The following is a 26,994-nucleotide window of genomic DNA, read 5'->3' as shown; positions in this document are numbered from 1 at the left end:
CCCTCAACAGCAACCCCCAAGTGGGGAGCAGCTGCAGGAGGGTCCCCCAACCCTTACCCAGGCCTCAGCTCAGTGGGGGGTGTTGAAGCAGCTGCTGTGAGGTGGGGAGCGGTAGAAGGGGTCCGTGGAGATCAGGGTTCTGCAGGGAGGAAGGGCCAGAGTGGGGTGAGCAGTGAGCCGGCCTTTGCTTCCCCTGCGCCTCCCGAGGGGCCAGGCTCAGCTCGGGCTGTGGTGGCGTGAAGGCCATTGGTGAGGACTGAGCGAAAGGGTCAGCGTGAGGCCTAACCACAGCACATTCAGGTGTGTCTCCTCCTGCACACCCGCCCCCCTCGCCCCCCATGCAGCCCGGATGGAGGGAGCAGGTGGGGCGGCCTTGGTCACTGGGGAGAGGAGGGGGCGTGTGGGCAGGAGAGCGATGAAGGAGCCAGAGAGGAACAGGCCTCAGGACAGATGGAAGGAGAGGGAGAGGCTGCGGAGCCTGAGGGAGGGAGGGAGGAGTGGGGGAGGCGGAGGGAGGAGAGGGGGAGGGGGAGGGCTACCTTCCCACGTGGGGGTGCAGGTGCCTCAGGCTCTCCGTGGGGGTGGGGGTGGGCTCCATGCGGGTGACAGGCTGGTTGAGGGCGTAGCCTCCAGGTTTCTGCGGCTGGAGGCCCCCTCGAGTCCAGCCTTCCCGATCTAGACCCTTCGGGATGTTCTCAAAGTACCTGCGGCACAGAAGGGGCTGTGGCCGCAGCCTCTGCCCACCCCTGCAGCCCCCCACCTCTGCAGCCCCCACCTCTGCAGCCCCCATCACTGCAGCCCCCCATCACTGCAGCCCCCACCTCTGCAGCCCCCATCACTGCAGCCCCCCATCACTGCAGCCCCCCACCTCTGCAGCCCCCATCTCTGCAGCCCCCCATCACTGCAGCCCCCACCTCTGCAGCCCCCACCTCTGCAGCCCCCATCACTGCAGCCCCCACCTCTGCAGCCCCCACCTCTGCAGCCCCCACCTCTGCAGCCTCCACCTCTGCAGCCCCCATCACTGCAGCCCCCATCACTGCAGCCCCCACCTCTGCAGTCCCCCACCTCTGCAGCCCCCCATCACTGCAGCCCCCACCTCTGCAGCCCCCACCTCTGCAGCCCCCATCTCTGCAGCCCCCATCTCTGCAGCCCCCACCTCTGCAGCCCCCCATCACTGCAGCCCCCACCTCTGCAGCCCCCATCTCTGCAGCCCCCCATCACTGCAGCCCCCACCTCTGCAGCCCCCATCTCTGCAGCCCCCACCTCTGCAGCCCCCACCTCTGCAGCCCCCATCTCTGCAGCCTCCCATCACTGCAGCCCCCATCTCTGCAGCCCCCCTACCTCTGCAGCCCCCATCACTGCAGCCCCCATCTCTGCAGCCCCCACCTCTGCAGCCCCCATCTCTGCAGCCCCCCATCACTGCAGCCCCCCCACCCTGAAGCCCCCCCACCTCTGCAGCCCCCCACCCCTGCAGTCCCCCACCTCTGCAGCCCCCATCTCTGCAGCCCCCACCTCTGCAGCCCCCATCTCTGCAGCCCCCCTACCTCTGCAGCCCCCATCTCTGCAGCCCCCCATCACTGCAGCCCCCACCCCTGCAGCCCCCATCTCTGCAGCCCCCCATCACTGCAGCCCCCACCTCTGCAGCCCCCATCTCTGCAGCCCCCCATCACTGCAGCCCCCCACCTCTGCAGCCCCCATCACTGCAGCCCCCATCTCTGCAGCCCTCCTACCTCTGCAGCCCCCCCCACCCTGAAGCCCCCCCACCTCTGCAGCCCCCTCACCTTGCATCCACACCTCTGCAGCCCCTCCCACAGGAGTCCTAGCTCCCACAGCCCACGCTGCCCTGTGCTGGGCCTGCTCCCAGGCTGAGCTGGCACTAGCCGGCCCAGCCCCTGCCTGGGGGGCCGGCTCCCCAGCCAGATGTGGGCTTGAGGGGCTCACCCTTGGTTGTAGGAGGTCAAGTAGGGATTGTCCAGGCCGGGGTTGTAGGGGCTGCGGACGTAGCCGGGGTTGTTCAGGCTGTACCCGCTGGGCTCCTGCCGAAGGGCCGAGAGGGGCTGTCAGGTCAGAAGGGGAGGGCTTGGTGGTGGGGGTGGGGTGCCCCAGGCCTCACCTTGTGCCCCACCGTCTCCCGGCCGAGCAGGGAGACGTTTGTCTGCTGCACCCGCTGCGGGTGCTGGAATTGCCATTGGCTCAAGCTGCTGCGCTCCAGGCTGGGAGGGGGCACCTGCAGGGGCAGAAGCATGGGACGTGGCCGTGGCCGGGTGGCCCAGCAGGTGGCCCGCAGAGGCAGCCAGGATGGAGGGAGGTCAGGCCGAGGCCAGCAGCCACAACAACCTGCCCTTCTTTCCGTCCGTCCGTCCGTCCGTCCGTCCATCCCCTCCAGCCACACCATTCAGTTTCCAACACGCCCTCCTTCCCAGCGCCTAGGCCCTCCCCCTCCCCAGGGGCTCCAATGCCCTGATTCTCCCCACCCCCAGGGCCAGCCCAGGCCCCCGAACCTGTCTAGGCGCCTTCCCCCCCCCCCCCCCCCCCGCGCCCCTGTTCCGCGGTGCTTTCTCCCAGGAGCCGGGCCACTTACTCTGGAGCCCAGGATCCTCTCATTCACTCGGCTGAAGCCGCTCTCCCGCTCGGCGTCCCTGGACATCTGGGGCAGGACCTCGTCCCCCTGCGGCGACAGAGCGGCCGCTGGAGGTGGGGGCAGCCCGCACACCGTCCTCACTGCCTCGAGCCCCGGCCGGTGGGACGGGCAGCCTCCCGCCCCGCTTACGTGGAGGGGCGTCATGGGGAGGAAGTCCGCCTTGCTGGTGCTCCGGGCGGGAAGGAGGGCCTGGAGAAGGCGGGCAGAGCAGCGTCAGTCTGCCCCCCGAGGCAGCGGCCCCCCCAAGGGGCTCAGCACAAACGGGGGTCCCCGGGGTAACAGGAAAGGGACGGGTGTGGGAGAGCTGAGAGGAGGCCGTGACGCGGAGAGACACCAGCGGGCAAGGGCCTGTCTGGTGCTGAGTGGCCTCAGGTGGCCACGGGGCTTCTCCTCTTCAGGCCTCAGTCTTCTCATCTGTGAAGTGGGGCTACGAGGCCGAAGGAGTAGTTTTTACAAATGCTCTTTCAGCGGGCGTTTGAACAAAAGGTTCTGCAGCTCACATTTTTAAAAAAAGAAAGAAGAAAACCCAGGGATTTCCAGACCGAGGGCTTCCGTCTCCCTGAGACTCTGGGGGGGGGGGGGGGGCGGGCTGACTCACCGGGTCCCCGGGGAGCGCCTGGGAGGTGAGGGGGTTCTTGGCGGACGCCTCGGTGAAGCCGCTGTCCTCCTTGGCCCCGATGGACTTCTTCTGCAAGAGATCTGCAAGAGGCAGCGCTGGCCCCGGCCCCGCCCACCACGGGGCCCCGGGGGCTCAGGCCTGAACCCCAGGATCCCGGGCACCGGGAGGAAACCAGAATCCAGGGCAGAGGAGGAGAGAGGAGCAGAGGAAGGGCAGGGCACACAGGCGGGGGGTGCTGGGTGCTCAACCAGCCCTGCAAGGTGACAGTGTCCTTTGGGGTTTGGCGCCTAAGGCGCTGAGGTCACCCATACTGCCTGAATCTCCTTCCTTCTCCCCGGGCCTCCCTGGCGCTGTGCCAGCTCCCGTCCCCCGGGGTCTCTCGGGGTCTCTCCGGGGGGCGGGGGGAGGGGGGCGTGCAGTGGAAGGCGGTCTGAGCTCAGACAAGTGCCCACCTGGCTGGTTTGAGGGCTCCCTGAGGAACTTGGAATTGTACTCGGAAGTCATGAAGCGCGGGCCCTGGAACAGAGAGTGGGGCGTGGGGCCCGGGGGCCAGGGCCCGGGCGGCTGGGGCGCTGGAGGCTCTCGGAATCGGCTCTGAGCAGCCCCACGCGCTGTGTCCTAGCCGTGAGAGCCAGCCTGACACCCGGACACCAACTCCTCTCCCTCCGACAGGCCTCCCGCACCAGAATTCACGAGAGACAGCTCCCGGCGACCGTGAACGCCGAGTCCCACCCCCTCGGGACTCCCAGTGCTGAGCAGCGGGACCTGGCGCCCTGGAGGGCCCACAGAGGAGGGAGGGAATGGGAGCTCCCCACAATTCAGTGCCGGTTCAGGCTTTGGGGGGAGGGGGGGCAGGGAGCCCCGGTTCACCCTGAGGCTCGCAGGGGGCCCGCCGGATGCCGTCTGGGTGGCCACACCCTCTGCTCACCCCCGTGGTTGCTTCCCAGTGCCCCGAGCCCTCCCCCGGGCGAGTCACGCAGAGGAAGGCGGAGGAGGAGGAGGAGGAGGAGGAGGAGGAGGGGCGCCCCTGCCCAGCCCCCGCCGCCGTGGGTCCCACTCACGTGCCCGGCGTTCTCCCACTCCACGGAGCCCTTGCTCTGGTGCTGCTGGAGCAGCGGCACCTGCTTGGGCTCCAGCCCGGTGATTGCCTGAGGCCCGTAGTCCTGGGTGTCGAAATGCACCTTCCTGACCTGGGGGGGGGGACCCGTCGCCCGCCTGTGAGCACGTGGCAGTCACCGCCCGACCCCGTGTCGGCCCTGGACTCCCAGGATCCCCACAGCAGCCTCTGGGGGGGGGGGCCTCCAATGAAGTCGGTCCTGGCCCTCTGCTCAGAGCCCTGCGGTCCTGACAGCAGCCCACAGGCCCTCAGCCCTCCTCTCCTCTCCAGCCCTGCCTCCTTGCTGTCCTCCTCACCCCGCACCCTGACCCGGGCCCCAGGGCCTTTGCACCTGCTGTCCTCCCTCACCTCACTGCAATGGAGGCCAGAGAGCGCACCTCCCTCCCAGCTTGTCTAACGTCTCCATAGCAACCTTTCCTGACCTGCTTTGCAGGCGCAGCCTCTCCACATCTGCTCCACCCCTGCCTCTTCCTGTTCTATATAGTTCCCCCAGCACCATCTCCTTTGCCTCAGCCAGGGGAGGGCGCTCAGGACATGGGTGGGATAAACGCCAGAGGGAGTGGGTGGGCACCGGGGTGATGGGAGTCATGAGGAGGGAGTGGGTGGGCACCGGGGTGATGGCGGTCATGAGGAGGGAGTGGGTGGGCACAGGGGTGATGGCGATGATGAGAAGTGAGTGGGTGGGCACGGGGTGATGGCGTGATGAGGATGATGGCCACACAAAGACAGGAGACAATGGGGGTGATGAGGACCATGTGGACATGACCGTGATGGTGTGAGTGGGGGTGTGGCCTGGGGCCGGGGAAGGGATGGCGGAGACCGTGGGGACGGGGCCGGGAGTGGGGTTGGGCGGCGACGGGACTGGAGGAGGGCGGGCGTGGGGAATGAACGCGGAGGGGGAGGGGCTGGGGGTGCGGATGAGATGAAGGTGATACAGGTGACTGGGTCCCTAACAGGGCGGGCCTACTCGCTGGAGGAGTCGCCACTCTTTCCCGCCTGGCCCTCCTTCCACCCCATCTCAGCCTCCGCCCCTTCCCGCCCCCGGGCCCTGGCCTGGCACCCACCTCCTTGGGGGTGGGTGCCGGGCCGGCCTTGTCCAGGGAGTAGCCGGAGCTGGTCTGGTACAGGCTGCTGGGCAGCGGGCTCTTGCCATCAGGCACCTCCAGGGGGCGGTAACTCTGGCCGGTGACGGTCTGGAAGCCGTCCCGGACTTGTTCCCTGAGGGGCGGCAGAGCTCTCACCGGCCTGGGGGCTTCTCCCCAGGAGCTCCCACCTCCCTCAGACCCCAGGGTGCATCGCAAGTCCTTGGGGCCGGGCTCGGAGCCAGGCCCTGAGCCCCCAGAGCCCCAGGCCTGGGCAGGCGGGCTCAGGGTCCCCCTGCATGGATGTCCGTGAGAGCCGAGGCCCAGCGGGCGGGCAGGGGCTGAGGGGGCGACAGACCGTACCCCATGGCCGGGCTGTAGGAGACCACAGGCCGGTAGTTGGACTTGTAGCCGGTGCCTCTGTGAGTGCCCATGCGGGGCTTGAACTCCTCCCGGCCTGGCAGAGGGGGCAGGGAGGCAGGGCCCACGGTCAGCAGAGTGGGGGTGCGGAGGGCGGGGCTGCTTCCCAGGCAGGGCCAGCTCCCCCACCCCCTCCCCGTGGTGGAGAAGGCACAGGAACAGGTGTGAGCGGAAAAGGCTGAGGCCCGGAGTCAATGGGTGGGGCCACGGTTCTGTGGCAGCACCAGAGGATGGCTCAGGCCTGCGGGGGGCCTGCGGGGGGCTGCGGGGGGCTGCGGGGGGCTGCGGACACAGTGTGAGCGCTGCTCTGTGGGCGCGGGGCTGCGGCCACACTGCGTGACGGCGGGGCGGGCAGCTTCCCTCCCGGGTCCTGGGACCCCGCACATGGGCGCCCTCACCGTAGGCTGTGCAGTAGGTGGTGGCGTAGAATTTCATGGGGTCCGTGCAGCCCCCTGAACTCGTCTTCACGTAGGGGGAGGCCACCCCCAGGGGGATTTTCCCCGTCATCGTGCTGTGGGGCAGAACCCCGGGGGGCCTAGGGAGGGAACACCAAGAGCCGGGGGGTCCTGCAGCCCAAGCACCTGGCTCTGGGCGGTGGAGACCACAGAGGAGGTGATGGAACCCCACCCGCTGGCCTCCCCAGGCTGGCCTCTCCCCCCACCCACACCTCTCCCCACCCCCTCTTCTCTCCCACCCGCACATCTCCCCCACCCGCACCTCTCCCCCACCCACACCTCTCCCCCACCCCCTCCTCTCCCCACCCCCTCTTCTCTCCCACCCGCACCTCTCCCCCACCCGCACCTCTCCCCCACCCACACCTCTCCCCCACCCCCTCCTCTCCCCCACCCGCACCTCTCCCCCCACCCGCACCTCTCCCCCACCCACACCTCTCCCCCACCCCCTTCTCTCCCCCACACTCACCTCTCCCCCCACCCCCTTCTCTCCCCCACCCGCACCTCTCCCCCACCCACACCTCTCCCCCACCCCCTCCTCTCCCCCACCTGAACCTCTCCCCCACCCACACCTCTCCCCCACCCCCTTCTCTCCCCCACACTCACCTCTCCCCCCACCCGCACCTCTCCCCCACCCGCACCTCTCCCCCACCCCCTCCTCTCCCCCACCCGCACCTCTCCCCCACCCACACCTCCCACTGAAGGTTGGTCTCATCATGGTCAGCGTGTGTCTCAGATGTGGGTCTCGTTCACTGGCCCACACTTGGTGTGAACTCCTGTTTACCTTCGGGAAACAGGTTCCCCGTGATGAGGGGTTAGCTCAGTGGTCGGTAAACCGTGGCTCCCGAGCCGCGGTTTGCCGCTCTGTTGGCTGAGTGTGCCACCCACTGGACTAGACTAAAGGTTCCCGGGTGGTTGGGAGCGGTGAGGACTGGGCCGTTGTGACGGATTGTGTGCCAAGAGGTAAAGGTGGTATATGTCAGCACATGCTCGATGGCGGAGCCAGGGCCTGGGCACGGGCACCTGACCGCCCCACGTCCTGATCCTGGCCCCCCACGCCGTCCCCTTGGCACTGACGGCCAACCTCTGGCCAGCGGGCACTCCGGCTGCTCCAGCGGGACGCCCACTCCCAGCCCCGGGGCCTGGTCTCTCCCTCCCCTCCTGTGGCCTTGCCCACCGCTGCCCACCAGAGGTTGGCTCTGCCCCCCGCAGCTGACCCCACCCTCACCTGCCCTCCACACCGGCTGTGAGGTCTGCGAGAGGCCACAGGAGGCGGGAGGAGGCAGGAGCCACTCCAGAGAACCCGGGGCCCTCAGGGAGGTGGCCTGGCCGGTTGTAACAGTGGTTGCCTAGCAACCGGCGCGTAGCAACAGCGTCCACGCCTCCGAAGCAGTTCTCAGGCCAGGGCCCTGCGAGGGGCTGACCTGGCCGGAGGGGGAGGGGTGCCAGGCGTGGTCCAGACCAGGGCCTGCCTCCTCGGCCTCCCCCCTCGCCAGCCTCCCCCTGCACCGGGGCCCAGCAGAGCTGTGCTCTGAGCGACGCGAAATAAAAGATAATCAGGAACAATCACTTCCATTTATTGAGTACCACTTCTCAGCAGACACTCTGCATCCTTTATCTACAGTAGCTCTTCCAGGTCGCTGTCATTATGCCTCTCGTCCCATGGGGACAATGAGGTTACACAAGCAAAGTGGCTGGAGAGCTTGCAATCAGGGGACAGGCTGCCTCGCGGAGGTGGGTGGGTCCGGACTGGGCGCTCAGCCTCCGGGTTAATGAATGTCGGATGTGTTTTGCCAGCGCCGAGTCGGTGCCCAGCTCCTCGACACACATTCATAATCGTCCCCACGAAGCCGCAGCCGCCGCCGCCGCCGCCGCCGCCGCCGCCGCCGCCGCCGCCGCCGCCGCCGCCGCCGCCGCCGCCGCCGGTGCGGTTCAAGCCGGATCTGTGGCCGCGGATGAGGTTCTGATCCCTCACGCCCCCACTTCCTCCTCCCCCCAGGGCTGCCGCTGCACAGGGCTGCTGGCAGGCTGGGGAGAGCCCGGGCTCGGCACCTGAATGGTAACAGGCTCCGTTTTTATTTACTTATTTTGTTTTTTAATGTATATTTTTAAAATACATTTTGTTGATGTTTTTTACAGAGAAGAAGGGAAAGGGAGAGAGAGTTAGAAACATTGATAAGAGAGAAACATCGACCAGCTGCCTCCTGCACACTCCCCACGGGGGATGTGCCCGCAACCAAGGTACATGCCCTTGACTGGAATCGAACCTGGGACCCTTGAGTTCACAGGCCGACGCTCTATCCACTGAGCCATACCGGTCAGGGCTTTTAATATATTTTTATTGATTTCAGAGAGGTAGGGAGAGGGACAGACAGAAACATCAATGATGAGAAAGAATTGTGGATCGGCTGCCTCCTGCACGCCCCCCACTGGGGACCGAGCCCACAAACCCAACATGTGCCCTGACCAGGAATCGAACCGTGACCTCCTGGCTCACACATAGGTCCATGCTCAACCCCTGAGCCACGCTGGCCGGGCTCCGTTTTTAAAGCTGCTCTTCTTGGCCTCATGTTGCAGATGGGAAGACTGAGGCCCAAGGCCAAAGGGCCTGAGCCTCGCAGCTGGTGGAGGCGGAGCCTGGACTGAAATGGAGTGAGCCAACTCTGAGGCCCCCGCCCCGCTGGGGCCCACTTGCCCCACTCCGGCCCTGGACCCCGGCGCCGGGCATTTTAGGGCTTGTAAATGCGTAACAGCGGGACCTCTGGGAGGTGGGCGTGGGAGTCCTGGTCGGTAGCATCAGCCCATTTCTGGGGTTAAAGACGCCTGTCACGGCTGCTGTCCAACTCCAAAGCAGCGGCACGGAGCTGGGAGCTGGAGGACGAGCATACCGAGCTGCAGCGTCTCCGCACACAGAGCCACGGCCCAGTCCTCTCAGGTGAGACATGAATGGCAGGACATCAGTCACATCAGCAGGCGATGACTCTGAAGTGCTTACCACCTTCATTTTTATATATATATAGATTGATTTCAGAGAGGAAGGGAGAGGGAGAGAGAGAAACATCCATGATGAGAGAACCATGCATTGGCTGCCTCCTGCACGCTCCCTACCGGGGATCGAGCCCACAGCCTGGGCCTGTGCCCTGACCGGAACCCGCAGGCCTACACTCTAGCCACAAGCAAACTGGCCGGGCCCCGTCATTATTCTCCAGCTTTTCCTTGTTAACAAGGCTGAGTTCTACGCTCAGCTTGTAAACTCCCTGGAGGTTTCACCTGCTCTCATGCTCCGTGAGCACCCCTGCCCTCAGGAGAGGGGGAGGTGTGGATGCAGGGGAGAGGGGGGCCGCCCTTGCTGCCCTCACCCCAGGCCACTGGGCCTGCCAGGGAGGGTGCCTGAGTCTGCATCTGACCCCACCGAGGGTCCCAGGGCCCCAGGAGGTGGGGCAGGCAGAGGCGAAGGCACACGGCCCTGCCCTCCAGCGAGATCGGGTGCCATGGGTGGGTGGGGGGTCGCCCGGGCAAAGGGCAGGAATGGGTTTCTCAAAGTGTCTGTGGAGAAGTGATGATCACAAGCAAGAGCTCAGACTGACGCCAGCTGGCCTGAGCCCTGCCCCCGCCACTTACAGCCATAAGACTTGGTGCCTGTTCGGTGAGCCTCAGTTTCCCCTTCTGGACATTGGGGGCACTGATGGTAGCCACCCCTGAGGGCAGCTGTGAGCTGCTGGGGACCCCCTGAAGGAAGTTGTGAGCTACTGGGGACTCCCTGAGCAGGAGGCCAGAAACACTTGGGCAGGAATTTCAGAGGCGGGAGGCCCTGCCAGCCCCAACTCCCACCAGGGCCAGCAGCTGTGGTTTTCTGTTGTGTGGCGACACCCAGCGGCTAGACCTGGAACTGCAGGAGATGTGCTGCCTTCATTAGGCTGGGGCATTGCAGGAGGAGGGAGCCCAGCGACCAGGCTGCCCCAGAGGGGGCTGGTGGAGCAGCATTGGCTCCGGGGTTGCACCCGGCCTGCTGGGCGCCCCAGGTCCTCTGTGAAGTGCTGAGGCTGTCACCATGCGCGCCACACCATGTGGTTCTGAAGGGACAGGCTGCCTGGCTGGATGAGTCTGGATGAGTGACCTGCATCCAGGCCTGTGCAGGAAGATGGAGAAGGCAGCACTTCCGGGGCCCAACATGGGGTACAAAGTGTCTCTTTGAGCCTCGCTCTCCGTTCTTTGGGGTGTGTATCCAGAAGTGGCGTTGTGGGTTCCATGATACGGTTGAAGTCCCTGTGCTGGAGGCCAGGGCAGGCCCAAAGGCTGATGTTTCCTGGGCCCTGAGACAAGAGGTGCTGGAGAGGGAGAAGGGAGGAGAGGAAGGGGGGGGGGGAGGGGCGGAACCAGGTGTGGCCTCGGGAAGGCCTGGGCCGAGCCCCTTTAGCCTTTAGCCGGGAGAGGAAGAGGCGGAGGTGCTGATGTCTTGGGTGAGCCCGGGTCACCCCCCTGCTTCTTCCTGAGCCTCTTCTAAAACGTGGGTGTGAGGTCTGGCTCTGCCACAGACAGTGCTGTGTGCCGTTCCTTTAGTGACCGCCCCTCTCTGGTCCCGCTGCCCGTCATGGAAAGAAGGGGCTGGTTGGGAATAGGAGGTCCGGTTTTTGTGTTGGTGGTGGGAGAGGCGTTGCTTGTTTGGGCTCAGGCCTTGAAACTCTCTCTTCAAACAGATATTAAACTGATGGCTGTCCCCCATCTCCCCCCCCCTCCCACCTCATCTGTGAGGCAACAGGAGCCCCAGCCCACCTCCTTCCAGCCCCTTCCCCTCTGCCTTGTTATGGGGGTTTGTGGCCTGGCCCTCCAGGGCCTCTGGCCCCGCACGCAGTCTCTCCCAGCCCAGACCCTCAGGTGTGTCCACAGAGGCCATGGGGTCCCTGAGACAGAGCTCACCAAACCCCGCACTCTGCCAGCAGGGACACTGTTTCTGAGCCCAGATTCTTCTGAGGCCCATGCCGGCCTCCCCCGAGCAGGTGCCCCCTGTGTGACCGCCTGGGTCCCAGCGGCCTGGTGCGCCCCCGTGGAGGGGCAACTTGAAGGTGGGACACGGCGTTTAAGGGCACTTCTGAGGGACGGGGGTGGCTATGATGGCTGTAAGGACTGGTCCAGCCCGGCCGGTGTGGCTCAGGGCTTGAGCATCAGCCTATGAACCAGGTGGTCACAGTGTTGTGGCTGGCAAGACCCGGTCGAGGCAGGGCTCCAAATGGCCAGCAAGATCTTGTTGAGGCAGGACTCCAGGCCAGGGAAGGAACAAGCAACCAGATCCACAACAAAGAATGTAACGTAACTGTTAGCCATAAAATAGTTCTGTTGCAGGGCTCAACCCCCAGGCAGGCACGTCCTGTGTCCAGTAGCCGCAAGGCAGGACAAACAGACCAAACCAGGTCAAACAGAGACTGCTTAAGCTGAAAATAAACCCCCACCCCAGGTGCTGTATAAACTTTAAATGTTACTGTACAAGTGGAATTTTTCTACAACTTATAACTGACCTTCCTTTGTTAAAACTTTGGCCAATCATAATCTGCCAGGCATCCCTGAGACGGGGATAAAAGCAGCATGCTTAGAGTGGGTCGGGGCTCTCGTTGCTCGCTGCTGTGTCAGTTGAGACGGGAGCCCGGACTCGAGTTCGTAATAAAGGCTTCCTGAATTCCAGTTTGGCTGACTGGTGGTCGTCATTCGCGGGTCGCCCACAACAACAGCTTGCTTCCTGGTCAAGGGCATGTGCCCAGGTTGCTGACTCCATCCCCGGGGGGGGGGGGGGGGGCCTGCAGCAGGCAGCTGGTCCATGATTCTCTCGTCATGGATGTTTCTCTCCCGCTCTCCCTCTCCCTTCCTCTCTGACATCAATGGAAATAATGTTTAAAAAGACTGGGTCCCAGGAGGAGCCTGCAGACGGATGGGCCAGCCGACTCTGGCTCCACTGCGGGTTTCCCCCTTCCCGGCTTCTCCGCAGGACGACTTGGGCCGGAGGAAGGTCTGCTGGCCGCCTCAGGGAGGCAGGAGAACTGCCAGACTGGGCTCCCCACCCCCTGGCACCCCTACTCGCTGCGCATCACCCCCAGGACCTGAAGGAGTCCAGGCTAAGGGCCCATCGCTCTGTCTTTCCTAAAAGGAACCGCCGCCCCTGGCAGCCGGGCCCTCTCCCTGCCGCCCCCGTTGGCGTCACCGCTTCCCTGGCACTTCCCCTCGGGGGCGGTTCCTGGAAGACGTGTTTACGTGATGGCTGTGCTGTTCCTGCCTGTTCTGTTCTCTCACTGTCTCCGCGCAGGGAACTGGTTGATCTTGCACGAGGTTTAAAAATTCATGACTCCTGGGAAGACGGAATAAGATGAAGCAGAAAATGAGCCTGATCCGGGCCTCCAATGGGATGGAGGTTGCTGGGCAGCGATGCTGGGGGGGGGGGGGGGGCACGAGGGCGGGTTCTGGGCGCACAGAGGTCTGGGGCCGAAGCTGCGGCCTCTGTGCGGGCGGCTGTCTGGCTTCCTTCATGCCCTGCAGCCATTCCCTAAGCGGTACCCCGAGCTCACAGCAGCACTCACACACGTGGGCTGTGGATTCGGGGAAGAAATGGCATTTAAGTGCTTAGCCTGGCCTAGAGAAGGCGCTCCTAAGTGTTTATGATCATTTCCATTTCCCAGATGCCCCCGCAGTTAGATAAGGACCATGTGGCCAGTTCTGCTCCCCCTGCCCCCCCCCCCGCCCCGCCCCGCCCCTCTGTGGGAGGGGTTGAGGGATCTGCTCCCAGTCTGAGGTCACGAGTTTCCCCGCTCTCTGAGGGTGGAGACCCCGTGCTGGGATGGAAGGACCGAGAGCTGAGAGTCAGCTGAGAGCCGGATGCAGCCTGGATCCCCGAGGCACCGCATGGAGGCCATTTGGGGAAGTGGTGGCCGCCTCGCGCTCCCGCCCCCGAGGCCGGGCTCCTGCTTCTGCAGCCCGAGGGGAGGGAGGGCTTCTGGGGAAAGAGTTTGGCCGTGGTTCTGTGTTAGTCAGGCTTCTCCAGAGAAGCAGGACCACTGGGTGTTTACAGAGGGAGAGATAGAAATAGATTTATGATAAGAAATGAGCTCATGCTATGATGGAGGCCGGCGACTCCCAAGATCTGAGAAACGGGGGAAGGGGGGTAAACAGGCCTGAGACGGGGAGAGGCGCGGTCGCTATTTGAACCCGGAGGCAGGTGATGATGTGCTGTCCCCACGGGAAGGCAGGCGCAGGCAGGTGAGGGGCCTGTGAGATGTTAGGAGGACGGTGGTGGCAAGGCAGCCGCGGCCTGGTCCTTCGTCCCCGGCCACTGAGCTGCCGACGGAAGACCCAAACCCGCAGCGTTCCTGGGAGGAAACAGGGAAGGCACGCTTTTCCGTGGGCCTGCAAGGTGGTCTAGTGAGTAGGACCCCAAAACTGCACGGGCAACAAAAGCAGCTATAACCGAAGGGGACGCCTCGGACGCCACAGCTTCTGACCGAAGAGGAAACCGTCAGCGGGTGGGGAAGGGGAGCTGTGAAAGGAGGAGGAAAACGTTTGCAAATCCCATCCCAGAGGAGGGGTTGCTGTCCAGAGTGTAGAAGGAACTCGTACGTATCACCAGCCAAAGGCACGTGACCCCGGTTAAAAACGGGCCAAGGACATTCATGGACCGTTCCCCAAAGAATGTGGACAGACGGCCAATGGGCACCGGGAGAGGTCTCCCAGGCGCTGACCGTCAGCGAATGCAAACAAAAGCACCACGAGATGCCACCTCTTCCCCGGCAGCACTCGCACCCTGACCGGTGTGGCTCAGTGGATAGAGCGCCGGCCTGTGGACTCGGGTCCCAGGTTCGATTCTGGTCAAGGGCATGTACCTTGGTTGTGGGCATATCCCCAGGAGGGAGTGTGCAGGAGGCAGCTGATTGATGTTTCTCTCTCATCGATGTTTCTGACTATCCCTCTCCCTTCCTCCCTGTAAAAAAAAAAAATCAGTAAAGTATATTTTAAAAAAAGACACGTACTAGGGCTGGCCGCATGTGGAGAAACGGGGGCCATTGTGCACTGCTGGCGGAGCACAGGGGCCCCATCCAGATGTGTGACTGGCCCAGCCAGCGTGGCTGCGTGGCTGAGCGCTGAACTGGGAACCAGGAGGTCACGATGACATTCCCAGTCGGGCAGGTTACCTTGAACTTCGTCGAAGACACGGCTGGGAGGATGAAGACCCAAGGCGCAGGCCGGGTGGAAATATTCGCCGACGTTTCTCTGGCCACGGTCAGGTGTGCAGGATAAATAAAATGTACGTTTCAACAAGAAGATGACGACAACCAAATTTTAAAGTGGGTAAAAGACTGGGACAGACACTCCGCAGAAGAAGATACAGGAATGGCCAATAAGCATGTGAACAGAGTGCTTCACCTCATTAACCGTCAGGGAAACACATGTAAAAACCGCAGCGAGGCGCCCGCCCCTGCCTGCCGGATTGGCTGAAGGTTGAAGACTGTCAACCCAAGTGCTGACAAGATCCAGGGGTAGCTGGCCCTCCTGGGGGGAGTGTAAAATAGCACATCTGCTTTGGAAGCAGTTCTGACAGTTGCTTTTTTGTTCTTTGTTAATCCTCATCCAAGGATATTTTTCCATTAATTTTTAGAGAGAGAGGAAGAGAGGGAAAGACAGAGAGAGACATCGATGGGAGACCAGGACCCCCCAACCAAGGCATGTGCCCTTGACTGGAATCGAACCTGGGACCCTTCAGTCCTACAGGCTGATGCTCTATCCAGTGAGCCAGGGCTTGGCAGCTGCTTTTAAACTAGACATATACCTACCTTCGACCCCAAAATTCCTTGCCTAGATACCTACTAAGAGAAAGAAAAACATTTGTTGCTGAAACCTGTGTGGCTCAATGGATAGAGGTTCAGCCTACGAACTGAAGGGTCCCAGGTTCAATTCTGATCAAGGGCACTTACCTTGGTTTCAAGCACATCCCCAGTGGGTGGTGTGCAGGAGGCAGCTGATTGATGTTTCTCTCTCATGGATGTTTCTAACTCTTTATAATTCTCCCTTCTTCTCTGTAAAAAAAAAAATCAATAAAAAAAATATATTTTTTAAAGAAAAACATGTGTTCACACAGAAAGACTTGTCTGTAGCATCTTCAGTCATAATAGCCCAACGCGGGGAAGAGCGGAGGCGCCCATCGGTGGAGAGTGGATGACCGTGGCGGTCAGCGTGGAATAGACGCGGAACGCTGGTGTGCAATGACACAGCGGAATCTCAGAACATCCTGCTGAGTGGAAGCAGGCATGCGCAGAACAGGGCGCCCGGAGCGAGTCCAGCTACAGGCAGTCCCTGAGGGGAGCAGCTCTCCCGCAGCTCTCCCGCGCTGGGATCGGAGAGAGGGAGGCCCGAGGTGCTGCAGGGGCTGCTGGGATGAGCACGAGGGACCTTTCTAGGGTGACGGGAATGTCTGTACCTTGACTGGGGTGTGGTTGTTAAAAATGCGCTTTTATATGTCAAAATTCGGCAAATGTGTACTGAAGAGTTTTACCTTTTAGCCCCGGCCCATGTTTCTCGGTGGTTAGCCCGACCACAGAAGAGTTGCAGGTTCAGTTTCTGATCAAGGGCACGTACCTGGGTTGCGTGGAAATCCCAGCCCGGTCAGGGCATGTACAGAAGGCAAGCCATCAATGTGTCTCCCTCACATCAATGCCTCTCTCTCTCTCTCTCTCTCGCCCTCTCTCTCTCATTCCCTCTCTCCCTCCCCCTCTCTAAAATTTAATGGAAGCTCTAGCTGGTTTAGTTCAGTAGATAGAGCATCAGCCTGCAGACTGAAGGATCCTGGGTTCGATTCCAGTCAGGGGCACAGGCCTGGGTTGCAGGCTTGGTCCCCAGTAGAGGGCCTGCAGGAGTCAGCCGATCCATGATTCTCTTTCATCATTGATGATTCTATCTCTTTTTCTCCCTTCCTCTCTGAAATCAATAAAAATATATATTTAAAAAAGAAAAGAAAATTTAATGGAAAACATTTTGAGAATTAACAACAAAAAGATGTGTGTGTTTTATTGCATGTATACTTTATAGCAAGAGGCAAAAAACTTGACATAAATATCAAAGTCTAATAATTTGTATTCTGAAGTATTTAGGGGAGGTGTTCTGATGTCAGTAATTTTCTCTGAAATACATAAAAAAGTAGATGCTTTTATGGGTGGAGAGAGGGATGGAAAGACAGACAGATGTGTGATCCATCAAACAGCGTTAAGAAGTTAATGGCAGGCTCTGTCCGGTGTGGCTCAGTGGGTTGGGCATCCCATGCACTGAAAGGTTGCTGGTTCGATGCCAGTCAGGGCACATGCCCGGGTTGCGGGCTGGATCCCCAGCAGGGGGTGTGCAGGAGGCAGCCGATCAATGATTCTTATTTTTGATGTTTCTATCTCTCTCCCCCTCTCCCTTTCTCTCTGAAATCAATAAAAAAATATATATATATTTTAAAAGTTAATGGTAGAATCGAAGTTCTGGCTGTAGGGTTGTTTATTGCAGAACTCAACATTGTTTGAAATTTTTAATAACAAAATGTTAGGAGAACTTGGTAACATTTTATGTGTTTGTTCTTATAGTTACCTTTTTAATTTTGGCGAGTGGCCGCTATTGACATAATTGTTCCATTTCCAGTGAGGATCAACAGTTTCCTTATAAAACTAATCTGTTTAAATAAAAAAGGGACTTTTTTTATTGAAGAAAGCTATTCGGTGAATATTGGCACAGATGGTGCACGGATTCGGTCAAGCTCAGGCTGGCCGGGCGTGAACAGGCTCGTCTGGGCTGGGGTGTGGGAGTGCACAGTTCTGGAGGACCTGGTAGAAGCTTCCCTTGCTGCCCCCCATCACCTTACCTGCCTGGGGAAGAGTCTAACTGTGCAGAGGGCTCCTGGGAAACGGGGATCCCCAGGCAGCGTAACTAGAAGCTTATCAGCATCAACTTGTGGTCCGCTGTCCGCAGGCAGGATGGGCTGAATGAGTAGGGGCTGTCAGCTCAGCTCTGAGACCTACTGCTGTGTAAAGCTGCACCAGCTCTGTGCCCTGGCACCTTCCCTCCAGCCACCATGGCAGCAGATGGACTGAAGGGTAAATAGTGGACTAAGGTTGACCACTCTCCCAGAGGAATCTGGTGGGTGGGTGCTGTCATTGAAAAGGCTAGGCGAGCAGGGAGAGCTATATATACCATTTAAAGGCATACCCTATCCGCTTTTCCTTTCGCAGCATGTACACAGTGAATTCATGTTTAGTTTGGAACCAAATTACTTCTTGAGTCTCTTCCTTCCTCCTCCTCCTCCCCCTCCCCCTCCCCCTCCCCCTCCCCCCCCTCCTCCTGTTCTTTCTCTTCAGCATAGGGCTGTTGTTTCCAAGTTTTTGTCTGATATTCAGGTGTAGGACAGATGTATGTATGTATGTATGTATGTATGTATGTATGTATGTATGGTCTGAGTGGTCAGATTATTATGATCTCTGAACATATCATAATCTGGCCACTCAATGCATATATATATATACTAGAGGCCCGGTGCATGAATTTGTGCATGGGTGGGGTCCAGCCAGCCTGGCCAGGGGGAGGAGACATGGGCCGTTGGCTGGCCTGCCTGCTGGTCGAACTCCTGGTTGAGGGGAAAATTTGCACTTTAGCCTTTTATTATCTTGGCTATACACTGAGTGGCCAGATAATTATGTGTTCAGAGATCATAATAATCTGACCATTCAGTGTATTACTTAAATATATTTTTATTGATTTCAGAGAGGAAGGGAGAGGGAGAGAGATGGAAACATCAATGATGAGAGAGAATCATTGATCAGCTGCCTCCTGCACCCTCCTACCCCATTGGAGATTGAGCCCAAAACCCAGGCATGTGCCCTTGATCGGAATTGAACCTGGGACACTTCAGTCCACAGGCTGACGCTCTATCCACTGAGCCAAAGCAGCCAGGGCTCCCTGGTGATATTTGGAATAGGAGCAGGTTTGTGCTGGTGCCTCCGTGTCCGGAGGCGAAGACACAGACCAGATGACGTCCAGGCAGTGCCGGGAGCCAGACAGAGAGGCCCCGCCGTGGCCGGGAGAGATGCGCTCCCTCCAAGGGGCACAGCTCAGGCAAACGGTGTTTGGCTGTGGGTTTTGACGATTTCCAATGACTCCGTGAGAAAACGATGGGAAGAGAACAGTCTTGACTGACCCAGTTTGATGAGCCTGGAGAGGGACTGGCAAGACCACATCTGATGGGCCAGGGCAGGGCCAGGCGCTCAGGGCCCGGCGGGCGGGAATGAGGTCAGCAAGTGGTGGTGGCAGACCGAGAGGAAGGATGCAGCTTCTGTGCACCAGGGCCCTTGGGGGCTGCTGGCCTGGCTGCGTGGCTATTAATTGTTGTTTATTTTTAATGCACCGTGGCCGGCCTCATTTACCTTCATGCCTAATAAAGGGAAAACTGTTTACACAGCACCTTGCGCCTGTCCTCGGAGCTGACACACGCCAGCAGCCTGAGAGGCAGGCAGCCCCGTTCGCCAGCAGGCGCAGGTGGCAGTGCGGCGGTTGGACGGTGTTGGGGAGACAAACGGGGGACAGGGGAGGTCAGCGCCCTGGGAAACAGCTCTGAGTGCAGAGCTGGCTACCGGGCGGATGGCGTCAGCGCCAGGGGAGATGGGCCAGCAGCCCAGACCTCTAAGCTGTCTGCGCCCCCTTCTCCCCACGTCAGCGCGGCTGGGACGATGGCCAGGGTCGGCGGTGCGTTCCAGGGCGACATCCGTCTTCGCGCCTGCCCTGCTCTGCCTTCTCTCACGCCTGCTGCCCGCCGAGGTGAGCGCTCTGGTTTTTCCATCCAAGGTCCCGTGACCAGGGTCTGTGTTCTCTCCGGCCGCCGCTGCGGGGAGACACTGGGCGCTCTACCTGCAGATGGGACTGCCCTGCGCAGAGCTTGGTGACTTCCCGACCCGCCAGGCCGTTAGGACACAGGTGACCCGATACCTACCGAGGGCTTGCTGTGAGCTGGGGTCCTGCAGGAATGTGGCGTGCTGCACCCCTCTCCCCTATGGGGACCCCTGGTTAAGAGAGAGCGTCCCCCTGGCCGGTTTGGTTCAGTGGATAGAGCGTCGGCCTGCAGAGTGAAGGGTCCCAGGTTGAATTCCGGTCAAGGGCATGTACCTTGGTTGCGGGCACAGCCACAGTAGGGGGTGTGTAGGAGGCAGCTGATCCATGTTTCTCTCCCATCGATGTTTCTTTTTCTTTTTCTTTTTTTAACACTATTCTTTTTTTTTTTATAATATATTTTATTGATTTTTTACAGAGAGGAAGAGAGAGGGATAGAGAGTTAGAAATATTGATGAGAGAGAATCATCAACCAGCTGCCTCTTGCACACCTCCCCACTGGGGATGTGCCTGCAACCAAGGTACATGCTCTTGACCGGAATCGAACCTGGGACCTTTTAGTCCCCAGGCCGACGCTCTATCCACTGAGCCAAACCGGTTTCGGCTGTTTCTAACTTTCTATCCCTCTCCCTTCCTCTCTGTGAAAAATCAATAAAATATATATTTTTTTTTAAAAGAGAGAGAGGGAGCCGAGACCGGTTTGGCTCAATGGATAGAGCGTCGGCTTGGGGACTGAAAGGTCCCGGGTTCGATTCCGGTCAAGGGCATGTACCTTGGTTGCGGGCATATCCCCAGTAAGGGGTGTGCAAGAGGCAGCTGGTCGATGATTCTCTCTCTCATCGATGTTTCTAGTTCTCTATCTCTCTCCCGTCCTCTCTGTACAAAATAATAAAATATATTTAAAATAAATAAATAAATAAATAAAAGAGAGAGAGGGAGTGTCACCGCCCCACCTAGTAGATGAGGAAACTGAGGCTCAGGCCAACCTTTCCTCCAGCAAGCGGCGGAGCCAGGGCGAGAACTTGTCACCGGTGCTGCTCTGCTTCCCCGCCGGGGGTCCTGGCCTCGTCCTGCCCCCTCCCCGCAGGACACACAGCCACGCCTCGGAGCCAGCACACTCCTTTGCTACAGTCTGTCCCAGGGTGGATTTCTGTGTCCACCGGTGAGGCAGGCAGTATGTTCCGGGAGCAAGTTCATCCACTTTGGAGGCAGGCTGGACTAAACCACACTCAGGAGTTTGTTTGTTGTTGCTGTTAATTCTCACCTGAGGATATATTTCCATTGACTTTTAGAGAGAGTGGGAGAGAAAGACAGAAACATCGACGTGAGACACATCGATTGGTTGCCTCCTGCACATGCCGAAACCAGAGCCTGGGCTGGGGAGGAGCCTGCAACCGAGGTACATGCCTTTGACTGAAAATGAACCCAGGACCCTTCGGTCTGCAGGTCAATGCTCTATCCACTGAGCCACACCAGTCAGGCAGGACGCTGGCTTTTTTACCTTGAACAGACTCCTCTCTCTGAGGCCCCTTCTGTACAAGACGGGCCCGAGCCACTGGCCTGGAGGAACGACATCACATAGGCACAGGCTGGTTCTCCTTCTGAGCCAGGGCGCTGAGCTGAGGAATGGGCAGGGCCATGAGGACGCTACTAGAGACCCGCAGCCTGACAGTGCTGGGAACGCATACCTCCTCCCCACCCACAGCTGTACCTCCTCCCCACCCACAGCACTTCCTTCCCCCCCACCCACAGCTATACCTCCTCCCCACCCACAGCTTGTCCTCCCCCACCACAGCTGTACCTCCTCCCCACCCACAGCTGGTACCTCCTCCCCACCCACAGTTGGTACCTCCTCCTCCCCACCCACAGCTGTACCTCCTCCCCACCCACAGCTTGTCCTCCCCCCCCCACAGCTGGTACCTCCTCCTCCCCACCCACAGCTCGTCCTTCCTCCCTACCCACAGCTCATACTTACCTCCTCCCCACCCACAGCATGTTCTTCCTCCCCACTCACAGCTCGTAATCACCAGGCATCTGCTTATCAGCCATCGCCATCCTGATAGGATCGTGTCCTGATAGGATCACAGCTCCAAGGGCACGAGTCCCCTAGAGGCCGCCCCTAGCAACACCAGTCTTCTGGCTGGAGCCCAGCACTTCCAAATACGTCATTCATTCTTAAAACACTATCGTCATTCTGTCATCTACAATAATGTGAAGACTAGAAATAGAGAAAAACTGGCTATGTGACCCGGAAATGAAAGCTGACTGTGACCTTGTAAACTCTATGCACATGTCTACGGATTATATGAAGTAATGGTGCACAGACTGGGAATTGTGGTTTTCCATCTTAAGACATTTTCCAATATCTGATTATCGTTGTTCACAAAGTGACATTTCAGAGAAAGACCTGAGGAGGAGGAAGTTGGCTGTGACGCAGCACGCACACCCACTCCTCCCGCTGTGCCTTCCAGACTCAGGCCGGGGTCCTGGGTCCGCTTCCCTGGGCAGGAAGCCCCGCTGGGCTGGAAGGGGAGGATCACGGGCCCTGCTGCAGCTGGGGCTGTTCTGCAGTGCTGGGGCTGCCAGCACCTCCAGCTGAAGCCCTGAGCGGGCACATTTGCTTCCCCACAGCGCCCTCCTGTGGCAGAGGCCAGCCAGAGCCCACAGGCCTTCCTGCCAGCAACAATGACAACCCACTTTTTAAAAAACTATTTTTGATTTCAGAGAGGAAGGCAAAGGGAGATCGAAACATCAATCAGCTGCCTCCTGCACGCCCCCTACAGGGGATTGAGCCTGCCACCTGGGCATGCACCCTTAACCGGAACTGAACTTGGGACCCTACAGCCTGCAGCCCAACACGCTATCCCTTTTTTTTTTCTTTAAAAAAAATATTTAATTAATTAGCTAACCTTCAAACCAGTCATCGGGCATGAGTAATGTTTAAGAAGAAGGAGTAATCACAAAACTATTAATGTTGTTTTCTTTAATCACTGTTTGCTACAGGTAAAATGGATACACATCTGTGTAAAAACACACAATCCGTGCTTTTTAAATACCAGATTCCCCCAAAACCAGGGGAAGGTGGTTCAGCGTGGCTGGTGGGAGGCGAATGGCGATTTGAAAGACAGTTCATGCACATCACACTCTAACCCCCGCTCGAGGCCCAGGACTGAGCAAGCAGCACTAGACTAGGAGATGCTGAACATTTAACGTCCTGGGAGAGGGTGGGGGAGGAGGGGCCCCTACCCGGGCAGGAGGGTGCGAGAGCTGAGGGCCAGGAGGAGGGGCAGCTGAGGGCCAGGAGGAGGGGCAGGGAAGCCAGCATCCTCGCAGCAGGGAGCCGGCGGAGCTCCGCGCAGGGGCAGGGGCAGGGGCAGGGGCAGGGGCAGGGGCACGCTCACTGGGGCTTTTCGAAGAGGTACTCGAGGTCCGGGGCGCGCAGCCGCTGCTCCTTGTTTTTGTTTTTAGCAAAGTCTCTGAGCAACGCCAGGATTTCGTTTTCGAATATCTCCGGGGCTGGTTTGGCTTCTGCAAGAGAAGAGCAGCCAGAACAAACTGTGTCAGTCAGTAGTTAGGCAAAAGGGTTTTGAGCCTTGACTCCAGCCTTGGCGTAGCCGTTCCTTTCTCCCTCTCAGTGCTGATGCACACGGTGCTGGGCCTGCAACAGGTTTGGGACAGCAGCTCCTGCTGGTTCATGTGCCGTTGTGGCTGCTCTTGTGCTACGAGACTGAAGCCTTTACTGTCTGCTAACAGCCAGACACAAGCAAGCCGCTTCTATTCATGAACACAGCCCGCCTCGGTCTTCCTTACGATGCCTAACATTCAACACACAATTACCACACACACACACACACACACACACACACACACACACACACGGGGAAGGGACAAAGCAATCCACAGAAACAGACGAAGGGATGGCCCACAAACTGGTGGGGAATTTAAAGCCACTGTGGCTAATATGTTAAAGGCCCCAGTGGAAAAAGGAGACAAAAATCTATGAACCGGCGAGGAGCTCCGAGATGGGAACTATAAAAGTGAAATTGAAAGGTTAACAAACCCTGGCCGGATGGCTCAGTTGGAGGGTCGTCCCAGGCACCGAGGAGGTCACTGGTCAAGGCACCCGGGCGGGTTGTGGCTCCGGTCCCCGGTCAGGGTGCTGGGGTGTGTGTGAGAGGCAAGCCATGTTTCTCCCCTCCACCTTCCTCTCTCTCTGAAATCAATAAAAACAACATTTAATAAATAAGTAAAAATAAGCAAATAAGCAGAATGACCTCAACAGGTCCATCCTGAGATGTGACAGAGTCGAGGACGAATCAGTGAACTGAGGACAGGTCAACAGACATCACCCAAATGAACGCATTGAGGAAAAGAGTAAGAGACAGAGAACAGAATCCCAGACTATGACATCAGATGGACAGTCTAACCGAAGTGTAACTGGACCCAACAAGCCCAGAGAACCCAAAGCAGGTAAACACCCAACACAAGCATCCAGCCTGTCACACACCAACTGCTGGAAGCCAGAGATAAAACGCTGGAAACGTTCAGGAAGAACAGATACACTATACACAAAGCAACAAAGACACAGCACAGCCCATGCCAAGACTAGGCAGACCAGATAAGACACAGCACAGCCCACGCCAAGACTAGGCACATGGTGACACTAACGGACTTGAAGCTGGCGGTACAAGGTAACCAAAGCAACAATAACCAGATCAAGCTCAACCGAACAGCTCATCCTTCAGCCTCACAAAAAAGTGTGCCCCTATAATGTGCTGAAAAGTTGTGAACTTATAATTCTATAGCCAGTGAAAATATCTTTCAAAACTGCTAAAAGCTGAGAAAATGCATAACAGCAGACCTACACTACAAGAAATATTAAAGGAAGTTCTTCAGGAATAGAATACCAGATAGAAACATCGATCTACATAAAGAAATGAAGAACTTGGAGGCGATTAAAATAAGGGAAATATAAAACACCAGAGGCCCAGTGCACAACATTTGTGTACTGGGTGGGGTCCCTCAGCCTGGCCTGCGCCCTCTTGCAGTCCAGGACACCTCAGGGGATGTCCAACTGTCAGCTTAGGGGAGCAGGCCTAAGGGGGCAGGCGGACATCCCCCAGGGTCCTTAGTTCTGCCACCACTGCTAGTTACTGCGCTCACTAGCTGTGAGCCCGCTGGCGAGCCTTGCTTCAGGCTGAGCAGTGCTCCACCTATGGGAGCACACTGACCACCAGGGGGCAGCTCCTGCACTCAGCATCTGACCCTGGCGGACAGTGCACGTCATAGCAACCGGTCATTCCACCGTTCGGTCAATTTGCATATTAACCTTTTATTATATAGGATAATGTAATTTATATATTGGTTACCTTGTACCGCCAGCTTCAAGTCCGTTATATATTATCCATATATTTACATATAAGATACTATATGTTATAATTTTTACATATATCCCATCCTTTTCCTTATTTTAAATTGCTCTGAAGTAAAACAACAGAAATGTAGTATAGGCTTATAGCGCAAGTAAAAATAGAAAGTATGACAACAATAGCACATAAGATGGGAGGAGGAGCTGGAGTGTGCTACTGTAAAGGTCTTACATTATGCATGAAGTACTATAATATTACTTGAAGGTAGACTGTGATTAATTAAAGATGTAGACTGCAAGCCCCAGGGCAATTGCTAAAAAATTATAAAGGGAGGTATAAATAATAAACCGAAAGCGGAGTAACATTTAAAATACTCGTTGAAAAAACCCCATGGAAACAGAGGGGGAAAGGAACAAAGAACAGATGGAAGAAGTAGAAAATAAAATGATGGTAAATTTTAATGCAATCACATTGATAATTAGTTATATGTAAATGACCAAACATAGCAACATACAGATAGAGATGTTAACATTGGACAAAGAAATAAAGACTAGGTATGTTGTCTGCAGGAGGCTCCGTTTAGAGCAGAAGAATGGCGCACAAGCCTTGAGCAATCCCGGCTGGTCACCGCGGCACAGTTGGCCTCCGGACAGGGAAATGATCCAAGCGGTTTTGACCTGGTCACATGAGCGCTATTAAAAGCAGGGTTTTCTCCAGGAGGCGACAGCAGGGCACTCGGGTAGCTTGGAAGCACGAGAGGGATTCCATGGGAGGGAGCTCCGCTGCTGAGTGGAGGGGCCACAGGGCCCAGATCTGAGAGTGGCTTCCAGGAGCTAAAGGAGACCAGCAGCTAACAGACCGCTGGGACTTCAGTCCTACCGCCTGAATGAGTTTCCAGACGGTGAGATCTGGGCACAGCTCCGGAGCTAACAAGGCACTAAGTTTGCGGTGTAGAAGGGACTTACGGGGGGTGGGGAGTGGGGTGGGGCGGGGACATCTCTGATACTTTGAAGAATAAAGATAAATTAAAAAAAGATAAAGTCACTAAGTTTGTATTAATTTACTCCATAGCAACAGAAAATTAATATAGACGGAAAGACACATACCATGCAAACACTCATCAAAAGAACGCTGGAGTGACTAAATTATGATCAGGTACTTCGGAACAAGGAACACCATCAGCAATCAAGACAGGCATTATCTATAATAATCTATCATAATAAAAGCATAATATGCTAATTAGATCAGACGTCTTTCCAGACAACCATCCTGACGAAGCCGGGGCTGCGAGGGAAGCCGGTGCCCGCAGCCAGAAAGCCGGCTCTTGCACGAATTTCGTGGATCGGGCCTCTGGTGTGATGAGAAAGGCGTCAATCCATCAAGAAGACATAACAATCCTAATATGTCTGCACACAATAACAGAGCTTCCAAATGTATGAAGTAAAACTGAGAAGGCAGAAAGGAGTAATAAATCCGCAATTACAGATGGAGATTCCACAGTCCTCGCTCACCGACCGTCAGAACAAGCACCGAGGACTCTGTCAGCACGGAGGAGAGCCGAACCTGCAGCACGGCCCCTACGTGGTGGCCCACCCTGAGTGGGGACGCAGACACAGGAGACCCAGAGGTGCGAGAACGGGCGAGACGTCCACTTCTGGCTCCACGCCAGGCCCTGCCTCATTTTTCCTCAGCCTGCCTCGGAGACCGGCGCGATCCCACCAAACTCCCTTTTACCCAAGTTCCCCAGAACAGGTGTCTGCTGTTGGCACACAAGAGCCCTAACTAATCAAACAGATGCCGCACACCTGGGGACATGAACAGTGCCTGGAGGGAGGGTCTATTTGCATGAATAAAGGGGGGGGGGCACTGCCCAGAGATAATCCCAGACTCAAGTCAGCCCAAGTGACCCTCCTTTTCACATTCCACTTGCCCTCCCCCCATCCCCTAGTACCTGTGGCCCAGTGGTAAATATCCCAGTCGTTACTGGGCTCGTTAATCAGGCGATCGTACAGGTTCAGCTGTTTCTCCGTCATTTGATGCAGATACTCTTTAGCAAAGAGGCTAAAACGAGAGTGAGGGGCAGAGAGAGAGGAACAGTTAAAAGGCCGGGCGGCTCGGGCCACGGGGCGCGGCCCCGAGCCCGGCCCACCTGAGCAGGATGCAGTTCTCCAGCATGCCCCGCTTCCGGCTCTCATACAGCAGGCGGGCCCTTTTGGTGGCGATGGGCTCGTCGGTTCGCTCCTGCCACGGGGGCAGCGGGATCTCGATCATGTCTTTCTGGGAATCTGACGGGCTGTCCCCTCGGTAGGAACGGCTGAAGGCCGTCACGCTGGGCAAAGGAGACCTGAGGTGTTGCCTGGACAGCGCGAGCCTCTGAAACAGACAGACCACGGACATCTTTTCAACATCAGG

At 58.3% G+C, this 26,994-nt stretch overlaps 2 protein-coding genes across 5 annotated transcripts; both read right to left on the bottom strand.

Annotated features, from left to right (window-relative positions):
* On the bottom strand, window positions 1–6,429 carry PPP1R32 (protein phosphatase 1 regulatory subunit 32). Its single transcript, XM_045574034.1, has 12 exons — window positions 6,278–6,429; window positions 5,823–5,916; window positions 5,442–5,613; window positions 4,322–4,450; window positions 3,713–3,776; window positions 3,240–3,340; window positions 2,771–2,830; window positions 2,582–2,668; window positions 2,114–2,227; window positions 1,942–2,036; window positions 540–704; window positions 1–139 (listed from the first exon to the last, which is right to left on the bottom strand). The coding sequence occupies exons 1-12, from the start codon at window positions 6,384–6,386 to the stop codon at window positions 70–72; spliced, it is 1,260 nt and encodes a 419-aa protein (XP_045429990.1). The 5' UTR covers window positions 6,387–6,429; the 3' UTR covers window positions 1–69.
* SDHAF2 (succinate dehydrogenase complex assembly factor 2) lies at window positions 5,448–26,994 on the bottom strand. Of its 4 annotated transcripts, none has more exons than XM_045574033.1 (4): window positions 26,732–26,994; window positions 26,534–26,643; window positions 22,609–22,741; window positions 5,448–5,468 (listed from the first exon to the last, which is right to left on the bottom strand). In XM_045574033.1, the coding sequence occupies exons 1-3, from the start codon at window positions 26,977–26,979 to the stop codon at window positions 22,611–22,613; spliced, it is 489 nt and encodes a 162-aa protein (XP_045429989.1). In that variant the 5' UTR covers window positions 26,980–26,994; the 3' UTR covers window positions 5,448–5,468; window positions 22,609–22,610. The 4 variants fall into 4 exon arrangements, with proteins under 4 accessions (XP_045429989.1, XP_036273320.2, XP_045429987.1 ...); XM_036417427.2 differs by lacking the exon at window positions 5,448–5,468 and adding an exon at window positions 7,895–8,093; XM_045574031.1 differs by lacking the exon at window positions 5,448–5,468 and adding an exon at window positions 22,182–22,533 and having other exon boundaries at window positions 22,597–22,741.

The sequence above is a fragment of the Pipistrellus kuhlii genome, unplaced genomic scaffold (genome assembly GCF_014108245.1).
Source record: "Pipistrellus kuhlii isolate mPipKuh1 unplaced genomic scaffold, mPipKuh1.p scaffold_m20_p_59, whole genome shotgun sequence".
Lineage (NCBI taxonomy): Eukaryota > Metazoa > Chordata > Mammalia > Chiroptera > Vespertilionidae > Pipistrellus > Pipistrellus kuhlii.
This window is presented reverse-complemented; position numbering and strand designations above follow the sequence as displayed.